The following is a 12223-nucleotide window of genomic DNA, read 5'->3' as shown; positions in this document are numbered from 1 at the left end:
CAACATCATCAAACATCCAACATTCCAAACATCACCAAGCACTCCAGCACTCATCATAGCTGAGTAGTAGGGAAGACCTAACTAAGAAGGGGAATGGCAAAAAGTAAGTTATAACAAGCACTTTGTGATGTTCTTCCAGAATCAGAAAACATAAGTAATTCCCAGATGTTTCTTGATGCTGAAATTTCACTCTTGGTCTCCATTTGGTCCTTGCCTTCAGTACAGGATTGTAGGCACCACGTCTCACTCCAGTCAGGGCTCTTTCAGTGTCCTTCAGCAAGTGGTCAGCTGTGCCCTCCTCAGTGATGTATATCCTTTTAGTAGCAACAGAAGGTCAAGCACCCGACTCTTGGGAGACCAGTTAAGGTCCCTTGGTGCTGGCAAGAGTCAGGAGTCCTACAATCTTCTTTTCTCAGCAGTCAAACAGAATCTTCTTTCTTCCTATTGATGTTCTTCCAGATATGGGGCTGACCAAGGTGACTGCAATGAGCTGCCTTTTTAATCTGTGCAGAGGCCAGTGACTGGAGAATGCCCTAACCCCAATACTTGCACCTTTCCCTTAAAAGTACAATCTCCTTTTACTTTATTTTCTTTCCATATTTACTGCAAAAACTTCCCAGAATTCCTCATTCAAAATGGCCTTTGCCTTCTCCCCTCTGCAAGAGTCTGGTGTTCCCTTTCAGACGCACAGCACTGAAACGAGGTACTCTTTCCTCTCCAAGTCCTAAAACCAATTTTCCCTCCTTCTTGTATGTGGTTGTTTGCTCTCAGGCAGTAAAAAGTACTCTTTTTAAAAGTTGCTTTGTCACTACACTTATGAAACTGAGCATTAACCAGTCGACTGAGTTTAAAATATGTGAAAACATTTTGAATTATATCTCTGCTATTTTTCACAAGCTGAGTTTGAAATTCAATTTTTATCCACAATACGGCCTTTCCATGGGAAATGTTTTTTGACCTACTCAGCAGCAAGCAGCGTTTGGCAACTGTTCACTGTGGAAAACCTATGCTGCCTCAAATATTAGTATGCCCCACTTTTATACACTAAGCAATCTAGCCCTTTGGGCCTGCAAAATACACTTGGGGATGACTTGGCTATTATATATAAGTAGGTGTCATACATGGCAAAGCACTTTTCCTTGCCTTCATCACTGCAGTGGGTTTAAAACTGCAGACCAGCGAAAGCAAAGTGATGTTCCATGGAGTCATAGACTTTAGTCATATGTGGGTCGGTGGTGTGAATGCAAACTGCCGCACAGATGAGATTTAACTTGCACGCCTTTAATGCACTTCCTGTGCCAACTTACAATGGCCTTACTGGAAAGTTAAATATGCCAATTGGTTGTAACCAATTTAAAAGTACATGTTTTAGGGAAAATGTGGGTGCGCTGTGACACTGATTGGCAGTTTCAGTGTCCTAATGACCACAAAATCAAACCAAAAAGAGCAGAGCAGTTACTACAAAATGATTTCATCTTATTTGGGAGTTCTGCACAGTGTATGCACAGCAGGCTGGGAATGGGACAATGTTGTGTGGGGAGCCTCTTTGCTGAAGAAAGGGAAAAGAGGCAAGGCAGGCAGGACTAGAAGGGATAGAGGTCATGGGAGCGCATTGGCACTGGAGGGAAATTGTGCACAGGCAGAGGCAGGAACCATGGAATCTTCTACTTAAGATAGGAACTGAAAAGAGAATATAGAGGTAAACCTTTTGCTCCTCCAAGATGAAAAAGATGGAGCCATCTGCTTAGGTGATATAAATGACCATCCACACATATGAAATATGTGGTCCCGGATCTATCAAACATCTGACTCTTGGTTCCAAATTGTAATTGCCCTCACAATATTTGGTGACTATATGCACTTCTGTTTTTACACTCAACTGGCTGAGTGTAGCATGTGGGCTCTCATCTACCCTGATTTTTTAATTTTATGATTTATAGTTGATCCTTTTCTTGTGTAGTGCTGTGAAACCATTCATGGTTGCGATAAATGTTATCTTGATACTGCTTTTGTAATTTCTAACCGCTACCTTTCGAAGTAATGAGGGGTCTGACTTTTAACTATATTTGGGGATGACAAAAGAAAATAATCCCTTGTCTCCTAGGACAAGTCTTCAGGAAGTTCTTGGAGAAGAACCCTGGATTTTCCACGGCTGCAATGCTTGGAGAAGTTGCAGAGGTGTTTGAAAGGTAATGAATGGCTTCTATTCAGTTGGAAATGTATCTAGTGTTTGCTGAAGTTAATCTTCCATTACATTTGCTGCAATATCATGTTCAACTAGTAGCAGCAGACCAGGATTTTAGGTAATACATGTTTGACTTAATATTATCCTCAAAAAACGATATTCTATATTTGTTGCATTTTTATCTCAGCATTTTATAACCAGATTTCAGTATCAGAAACATTTGCCAATTAGTTTTAAATATTGCGGGTTTCAGGAATATCGCATACCCCTTTGGGAAACTTATGTACTTTCTTGTCACTAATTTTAATAATATATGTGTGCTCATTTATAACCTTTACTCTACTGCACATGCAATTTCTGGAATTTGTGTTTTGCAGTAGTTGCTGTTAGTTGCACCTGATGGTACTCACTTTAACATAAGTTTTAGTGGCTGACAGGGATCTGCAGCGCTGTTTAAAAACAAAGGCTTGACATATAGTACCAACCTAATTCAGGGTCCTTACTTAATGTGAAACCTATTCCATGCTGTTGCAAAGAAGCCCGTTCCCATAAATGTGAACAGCACTTAAACAGTGATTTCAGTTAAAGTCTCAGATGGGCCAAAGCAGGAGTCGTGAACATCTGTCAAATGTGATGAACCAAGGACCTTCCCCCCCCCCCCCCCCCCCGAGTACAATGTCCTTTTTGCCCAGATCACCCCCATATTTTAGACTGATGCCAGTGGTTACTGACTCTGAAAGTGCCCTGGGTTCTGCTAACGAGGCCCAATGCCAGTGCTCTGTCCCCTAAACCCCTAAACATATATGCTAATTGGTATAATTCTGATTGGCCAAGACAACCTACCTTAAAATCCCTAGTATATGGTAAGGCATGTAGGTTTAAAGACTCCAGTGGACTTAATGTACACAAGTGTGCACTGCTGTGGTGGCTGGTGTCCTTCTAAAGCAAGGCCTGCCTTGCAGGCTGATTTTACGAGTATACAGTGGCTCCCCGAGGGGAAAAGCAATCCACTGAAGGCACCAAAAAGTAAAATAGAGTATGCATGCCTATAACGATGAGATTTACAGCATGACTATCTGTCATCCGAGAGTAAGGGTGTGTACGGAAACCCATAGACAATGATTTTTACTAACAGCAAGGAGGGACCGAATGAACAAATAAACTTGCATACTAAATCTATTTTGTATAAATAGATTAGCAATAAGCAGTGACAACATTTTTCCTCCCACGTTGTGTAACTAAAAGACAGCACCTCCCACTTGATAGGCATGCCCCTGGGAAAAAAGATACCAGTGGGTAAGCGCGAGAGTGCCTGAGTGTGTATGTAACGTCAAGATGACAATCACATGATGAAAGGATAAAGTGGAAACTGCATCCGGACGTACCATAGAATCCACAACCTATTAAGATATAGTTGGTTTTTTTAAAATAATAATCTAGGTTGTACATAGTTAAACCACAAACCACAATAATGTAAATATTTACAGGATCACTATATTTGTCTTTTTATACAGAGCCTTAGGGAAATTGTTTGCTAGAGTGTAATGCACAGAATAAGAATATTCATAAAACACAGAATAACACGGTCTAACATATAAGAATGGATGAGACATTATGGAACAAGTCAGGACGAGTAAATAATGTGATATTGACTTCTCCATTTCTCCCCCTCCTAGAAAATCTACTGTGGATGAAAAGAAGTCAGGTGAGTGCATTAGGCCTCCCTATAGTGCATGGAGTGCGTGCACAATATAGTAGCAGGGACGATAAAAATAAAATATCCCTGACGAAGGCCCTAGACCCACGCGGGCTCCTAGCGAGGACCGAAACATGTTGGCACTTTAAAAGGGGTACATCTTAACAATCATATTCAGTAAAATCCAATAAATTCACATTTTTATATGTACCCCAGGTACCCTCCAAATAAAACATAGCGTTTGGGTATACCTTGGGGTATTTTTAAACATCACTCATCTGGATCCCTGCATGTCCAGTATTGCTTTATCTAAGAACTCCCATTCCATCTATGGTTGAGTCTGCCCGGGTAGTATCATCTCACCCCGGTGTGGATAGGCACCGATGATGAATCCTGTCACGATAAGTGAGTGAGGCGTTTACTCCAATATCATTGGATATCCATACCATCTTAGATAAAGTGGAGGGAGACTACCACATCTTGACAGGGTCCCTTTTAACAAAAAACCCAGAGTTCCCAAGGAGAATTCTCAAGGCAGCGGTTGCTTATGTGTTAAGATGGTTGTAAAATAAAACTGTGTTCAAATTCTACTTTGCAATTAAAATTATTTCCAATGCCCAAAACTACCTGTGTATTACATATAGGTCACCCCCTTAGGCCAGCTCTATGTGCCCCAAGGGTAGTGTGCATTGTTATGAAAAGCAGGGACAATATAAAAGGTTTTATATGCCCTGTAAGGGTCGTTTTTCCCTATTGTAGTGCAGCTAATCCCATAGGCTAGCATGGAAAGGCTTCATTACATCTAATAAAGGCTATCTTTGCTTGGGAGCTAGCTAGCAATGTCATTCAAAGTATCAAAATACTACTTGCAATAAATCTAAAAACTTGCCAAAGTCAGATGTATTATAACTATTACAGGAAAGTAGTTTTACAACGTACTATCCTGAAGTTACTTAATGCAGCACTGTAGCAGCCTCTTCTGATTGCTCAGCCTGAGCTAAGCTGCTCCCAAAGTAGGTGTGAAGAGGCCTGGGACTGAAACATCAGAGCCATTTGGTAGGGGGAGGTTGGCTTCCTGGAGAAGCTGGGGGTAGGGAGGGGGCTGGGGGAGATAAGTTGGACTTTCAAAGTCAGGAGAAGAGTTGTCACAGGAACCAGTCCTGCCCCCACTTCCTTGAGCCCCATCCAGATGGGAGCCCCCCTAAATAGGTTAGGAGAGGGGCTGGAAGTGTAGTATAGCCAGCTGTTAGCAACACCTTTGGGCTGGGTTATACAGGCACACATACCAAGGATAGGTTTTCTTAATTTAGATTTTTGGAGAACCATGTATTCTGGGATCAAAGATATGTCACACAAGGCAGGAAATGGTCATTGCAGATGGAGGTAACTTTAACCCTATGGTATGGGGTGTTCCCTCCTATTGCCAGCCGAGAATGGAGGATAAAAATGGGAGAGCTGCAGGAGCTCCTCAGAACACTGCCTGGAACAAAAGGACTGCCCTGCTGGACCCTTGGACTGCCCCACAGAAGGCACCTGCTGCACTCTCAATTGCTCATGTATGCCTGACTCAAAGGAAAAGGAGTGTACTCCCTGATCAGTGACTGGCACAACAGAGCTGGAAGAAGTCACCAGCAAGCCTAAAGAGGATCACCCCAGCAGGCCAGTTGCAACTGGATTTTTCCTGGACTGAGCAGGTGCATTGTGGTAGAGGGAGTACTAGCCCCCAAGAGGCAATCCAGAGTCTCTGAACCCTTAGCTGGTGCTGCTAACACTTCTCTTTCCAAAGGAACCATGAGGAACAAGATCTGAAAGTTTGGAAACTCTCTAAAGTTTTGCTGAAAAGCTGCAGGAGGAGACCGGCTTGATGTGGAGTCAAGCTGCCACTGTCGTGCAAATCGGCCTAAACTCACTGGTTTTGTCCTGCTGAAAGCTCTGAGGTTCTTCATCATCGAGGACAAGGACTTTCAGAGACTCTGAGGCATCGTGCTGCAGCAGGCTGCCATCGTCGAATCTAACTTGGCATCTAAGAAGCCGAAGGACCTGCTGACAAGCCCATTGACGTAAGAAGAGCTTTTTGAATTTGTCCCGGTCCAGCATGACATGGTAAATGCGAGTGGCGCTTTGAGCTTTTTGGTGCTAGATTGCACAATTATTATTTTTTCATCTTTAAAAATTCATATCACCGTTTTTTCACACCTTTTTTTTATGGAACTTCGGTAACAAATGAGGATGGAGTAAAATTAGTTTTTACAGAGATTTCAGAAGAGAAGTTTGGCTTACACTTTTTTTTTTTAAACGCTGTGGATTAGTTTTGGGGGGTTAAGAATGTGATTATTCAAAACAGACATTTTTCTGAATTTAAGCTTTTCTTTGGTTGTTGCATACTCTGGTTTGATTACTGGAGGTCAGAAGCCTTTTGGTGACAGGTGATTTGAAAACATCACCAAAAGTTGGACATCTTCAGGTCGAAACGCTAAAAAATATGTAATTTGTAGGAAAAATTAATAAGAATTTCAAAGATCCCCATTTAATAGATCTGTTGATAAAACAGACTAGTAATGTTAGTGGTTGTTAGAGTGGGTTAGAAGTGTAGGATGTAGGCAATGTTGTCCTAGTAATCTAAAGCACCCATCAAAGAAAAATCTTTGATCTCGGCCAATAGCCTTTCTGCCAATAGTTTTTCTGACATTTCTTTACCTTGTTGTGAAACCTGGGGGTTCAGACTACCTGTTGAAGATTGCACAATTCTCATTTCTTGAAAACTTTGCTCCTTCAAAATTTCCCAGAAATGATATAGGTTTGGGTGATGTCTGTCAATAGATGTTTTTGAAGGAGCTGTGCCATCCATCAATGGCATTGTTAGTCTTTGCACCTCTCTCTAAGAAGGTCGCATCACAGTTCAACCAGTCAATGGGGAACCTTGGCTTCCTCCTGTGATCCAACCTGCTTAGATGGCCAATCCATATGTCATCAAAGATATTTAGTAGTGGGGTCATTTTGTCCTCGTTTTGGGTAAAGCAGTCAGATTCAGTAATTGATGTGTAGAACGGTTCCACACACTCCGGAAGTACAAAGCAGAATGCTGTTTGACATAATCCTCAACTAACAATGTTTTTTTAATTTTATGCTAATATGCCTGCGAAAATTGGAAAAAACATCCTTGAATTTAGGTGGTAGGGTGCATTTTGCAAATGGTAATTTTTGTCAAGTCAAAGAAAATGATCACTTTTCTAGGACTTTTAATAAATGTTTTGGTTTTCATCACTGTTAAAAATTCTGTGTACGGTGATGATTGCTTGTCGAAAGTAAGCTACACACTAATGGGCATGAATATTGTATATTTTGACAAACGGATGGTGTGTTGTCTTAAAAGTCCCTCCCATAATCCAAATCTCACTATTCTCAAGGATTACCAGGTTCTATCACTATTCTCCATGGGTACCAGGTTATGGGTTGTGCTAAATATTCATATTCCTATCTGAGTGTTTTCGTTGTCATGCAATAAAGTTTCATTAAAGAAAGTAATAGTTAGTTCAGAGGAAATGTTAATGTCTGAATAGGTTGTGGTGTTACTGGGGTATTACTTGCCTTTTTTTGTCTCTGGATCTTCCTTCTAAAATTTGGTATTGTGGCCATATTACTGGCTACATTCATGGGAATGTTTTGTGATACCTCACTCAAGACTGGGCCCCAGGATTCGTTGGAGGTGGATGCAAGGAATTGTATTTGTTTTATATTTTCTCTTACTTCAGTCTCCATTGCAGAGGCAGAGTGTTTATGCTCAGAGGTACCTTCAACAGTGTCACCTAGAGTAACTGCTCTGCATGTGCAATGGGATGATAAATACTGCACATACCTCAATTGACTCCTGGGCTCCGTCAGCCACCATACTTTGAGTGTATTGCCTCTTCTTGACTTCACAAAACGTGCTTACCGAGCTGATGCCATTATTGTTGGTTCTGTTTAGAAAGAGAAACAGAAAAAAGTAGAAGTTTGTATGTTTATAGTACGGTTTTAATATTTAACCTCTTTTATTTTGCCTGCTGAGTAAAATGCAAAAGGTTTTGTTAATTTTGGATTCCTGTGAAGAAAGTAAACAGTTAAGATGCCCTGTTGAAAACTGAAGTTTTAGTGTTTACCTGTTTCACCTCGAACAAAATGTATTTTGTTAAGCAAAGAGAAATGTAATGCCACGTTTATCTACCTGGAGTAAGGTCTGGTAATTTGAGGGGATATGTTCAATGTTGGGCGTTTGGCTTTGGTAGAGGTTTCAGACGATGTTGGGATTTTCCTGTTCGAGGCTTTTGATGGAGAAAAAGTGAGAGATGTTATTTGTTTTAGACATTTTAGCATTGTTCTGCTTTGCGTATGCTACGTTTTTGTTTTTTTACCTCACTTCAAACGCAATTTTTTTTTATAGGACTTTGTGCTGTTGTAAATATATATATTATTTAAAAAAATTCCACCCTCTTTCTGTCTAGCACCTGCCTTGGGAAGCTCCCAGCGGAGCTGGAATAGTAAATTAGCCCCCACTCACTGTCCAGCACCTGCTCTAAGTTATACCCCTGGTGGAGTAAGAATATTAAATTGCCCCCCTGTCACTGTCCCGTAGATGCCCCCGCAGAGTTAAAATAATATGTTTTCCCCCTGTCACTGTCCAGCACCTTCCCAGAGGGATGCACACAGCAGAGTTACAATAGAAATTTCCCCCCCCCCCCACCACCACTGCTCATCACCCACTCTCAGCAAAATGTATATTTTCCTTTTTTTTTTTTTTGGTTTTTTTTTTTCCTTTTTATTAGTTTTTTTCCTTACAACCCACCCCCTGTGGTGGTGGGGGAGGGATTGGCAGTTTATACTTCATGGAAACAAATACAATAAATCAAGATATGAACAAAGAGAAAATACATGGCAGTATATAACAGAAATACATTATTAATTTGCTAACCAGTCTTGAAATGGAGCCCAGTTTTTAGAGGCAATTAGACGTCTTCTCCTTCCCTGAAACTTTCGTACAGCAGTTTCTAATTTAAACCATGCCAACATCCTGGCCTGCCAGTGAGAGAAAGTGGGGGGTTGAGGGTTTATCCAGATAGAAGTAATACAGAGTCTAAACATTGCCATTGCAATAAACAGTAAAGAGTGTAAATATCTTGATCTTGTAGAAACCATAGCGTGTTGATACCCGGTAATTACCATTTCAGCGGAAATTTTAATTGAGGATTGAGTAATCTGTATGAGAAACGTTTCAATTTGGTTACTAAAAAGTGATAGCTCAGGGCAGACATAAAACATGTGAAGAGAATCCGCAGATGGAAATTTGCATCTTGCACATGATAAGCTCTTGCCTCCGGCAACCGTCCCCCATCTAACTAGTTTTGTTGGAGTGTAATAAAGATTAAACATAGCCATATAGCTTTGGGTGCGAAGAGTACCGGAGACAAAGACCGTCCTGGCTAACATCCGTGGTAATTTTAAATCTATGGAGGGTACACCAAATTTGACCGCCCATTTATTATTAAAATCAGATAGATCATCTGGAAGTTGAGACAGTAAAGTTTGATATAATGTACCGATTTTGGCTTTCCTTTTAACTAATTCAAATATCAGAATCTTGTCAGGCCTTGCGAGGCCCAAATGGAAACTACTCGGTCTTAAAATATCGCTGGGGGTAGCCCAGAAGCATTCAGTGGTGTATAGTAATTGTAATTGAATTTGTAATTGGAAAAGAGACGACGGATTTTTTGCCAGATTGTGAACAGGGCCCATGCTACCTTGAACCTAGTTTTTTTGAAGTAGCTTGGTTCTAGGATGCGTGTTAATATCCCTTGTGTAGCGTCGCCTAATGAAATTGAATATATTGAAGGAGCCAAAAAGAGCGGCAGTTCCACTTTCTTTCCAAATAATGGAAAGGCAAAATGTTGGATCATAGCAGCCCAATAATAATAAACAAGATTTGGAACTGACCAGCCCCCACGATCTTGCGGGAGACAGGTCCATTTAGCAGCTCGTCTTGGCTTGCGGTATGCCCATAAAAACCTCTGACAGATTCTTTGTGCTTTTGTTAAAGTAGAATTGGAGATTGATGAAGGGATGGATCTAAATAAATATACAAATTTTGGAAGAACCAGCATTTTGAGAACATTACAGCGCCCAAATAGAGAGAGATGAAGGTGGCTCAACCGTTCTAGTTTATTATGAAGCTGATCGATAATGGGTAGGTAGTTCAGATCTGAGATTTGATCAACATCAGCCGAAATCTGAATACCAAGGTATGTCGCTTATGGGGTAATGAGAGCAGTTGATATTGGCATAGCTGATGATTGCAGAATTTGGGTTTTAGTGATATTTAACTTATAACCTAAAATTAGGCCGAATTGTACTGCTAAGGTCTCCAATGCCGGAAGAGAAACGATGATATTATTTGTTAATACTACTATATCGTCGGCATATGCCAATACTTTATACTCAATACCATGAACTATAGGTGGGGAGATGTTTTGGGCTTTTTCTATCAAAGACAGAAAGGGATCAATATATAAAGCAAAAAGAAGGGGGGAACAGGGGCACCCTTGTCTGGTGCCCCGAGTGATAGGGAAATAGCTTGATTCCCTTCCTGAGATACGGATTTTGGCAATTGGAGAAATATACAAAGTTTGCAAAGCCAGAATAAATTCAGGCGATATCCCTTTCCAATGGAGAACAGCCCATAGATAACCCCAGGAGACCCTGTCGAACGCCTTCTCGGCGTCCAACAGGATCACACCAAGGGGAGAGTTTGTCACCTGAGCCCAATCTAAAAGAGCGATAACGCGCCTGATATGGTCGGTGGTATCTCTACCCGGGATAAAGCCATGCTGGCGAGTGGAAACTAACGAAGAGATAATTTGCACAAGGCGAAATGCTAGGACCCTAGAATAGATTTTACTGTTGGTGTTGATTAATGCTATAGGCCGATATGATGCTGGGTTTAGTTCGTCTTTACCTTTCTTTTTAAATAGTACAATGGTCGATTGTCGCCAGGTTTCAGGGATAACCCCCCTCTGAGCGAGTTGAAAAACTTCAAGCATCTGCTGCTTAAATAAATGTGAAAAAGTTTTATAAAATTCGAGATGTATGAGGTCGGGTCCTGCAGCTTTGCCGGTAGACAGGGATTTTATGGCAGCTTCGATTTCTTCCCAACTGATAGGTTCAGCCAGAATTAAATTCTGATCGAAAGAGGGCTTCTGAGTATCAAGGGGTTTAAAAAAATAGTCTAATTGTTTTTGTTGCTGCTGGGATATATTTAACTCCTCGGTGTATAAGGTTGAGTAGAAATCCACAAAAGTATTTAACACTCCGTTAGGTGAGTCTTGTAATATACCAGACCGATCTTTAACCTTTGATATATGACTAGCTATTGCCCTTTGTTGTAATCTTTTTGCTAGAACCTTACCAGACGCTTCACCAAACTCATACATTGAGGTACGAAATTGAAAGTACTTAGTGGCTATATCAGCATACAAGGGATCCAAGAGATTAGCCTTGGCAAGAGCAACCGCTTTCTGACGAGATATTAAATCTTCGCCGTTATGGATACTAGTGCTTAAGTCTAGTTCTGCTTGTTGGAGTGCTGCAACTCTATTTTTGAGATTCTGCTGTTCTATTTGCCATCGAAAGGACGCGATTCTCTTGGTTTCGCCGCGTAAAGCAGCTTTAAAAGTATCCCAGACTAGGCCAACAGATGCTGTAAAACTATTAATTTCAAAGAAGTCTGGAATCCAGACTAGCATCCGTTCCTGATACAGTTTGTCCAGTAGTAGTTTCCTATCAAAAGTCCAAGGTCTTATTTGATGCGGAGGGCGGTCCCAGGAAAAACTAAATTATGGAATTATGATCGGATATAGTCCGAGGGTCAAGCCGAACCTTAATAGACTTCAAAACTTCGAGAGAAGTGAAAACATAGTCAATACGGACCATCTTTTGGTGGGGTATTGAATAAAAAGTAAATCCATTATGGGCTGAGTTACTAACGTGCCATATATCTACCAAACTATGTTCAAGAAGTAATGTACGAAGTGCTTTATAGACCTGGGGCTTCCGATCAACATAATCAGTGCATTTGGTGAGATCTAACCAGCTAGGGATATCAATATTGAAATCTCCACAAAAGATTAGCGGGTGCGGCCAAGTGGCTAGTTCTACATTTAGATCCATCAAGATCTGTGGATCATCCAGGTTAGATGCATATATTGAGCAGATCGAGAGTACAGATTTATTAATAAGCAATTCAACAATTAGCCATCTACCTGTGTTATCTTGCTTAATCCTTTTGACTTGCGCGGCCCCTGTTTTTGAGATAA

The 12223-nt window shown here is 40.9% G+C and overlaps 1 protein-coding gene across 3 annotated transcripts in view; it reads left to right on the top strand.

Moving 5' to 3' along the window:
• MED1 (mediator complex subunit 1) overlaps nt 1-12223 on the top strand; it is a 555355-nt gene that overhangs the window by 141991 nt on the left and 401141 nt on the right. For 2 of the 3 annotated variants that reach the window (XM_085606628.1, XM_085606627.1), the window contains exon 3: nt 2105-2189. In XM_085606628.1, the coding sequence (XP_085462754.1) occupies nt 2105-2189 (85 nt within the window). Of the gene's footprint in view, nt 1-2104; nt 2190-12223 lie in introns of those variants that run through there. The other variant, XM_085606629.1, reaches the window with a different exon arrangement.

The sequence above is a fragment of the Triturus cristatus genome, chromosome 5_2, assembly GCF_964204655.1.
Source record: "Triturus cristatus chromosome 5_2, aTriCri1.1, whole genome shotgun sequence".
Lineage (NCBI taxonomy): Eukaryota > Metazoa > Chordata > Amphibia > Caudata > Salamandridae > Triturus > Triturus cristatus.
Note: the sequence above shows the minus strand (reverse complement) of the source record. Positions and strands in the feature narration are given on the sequence as shown.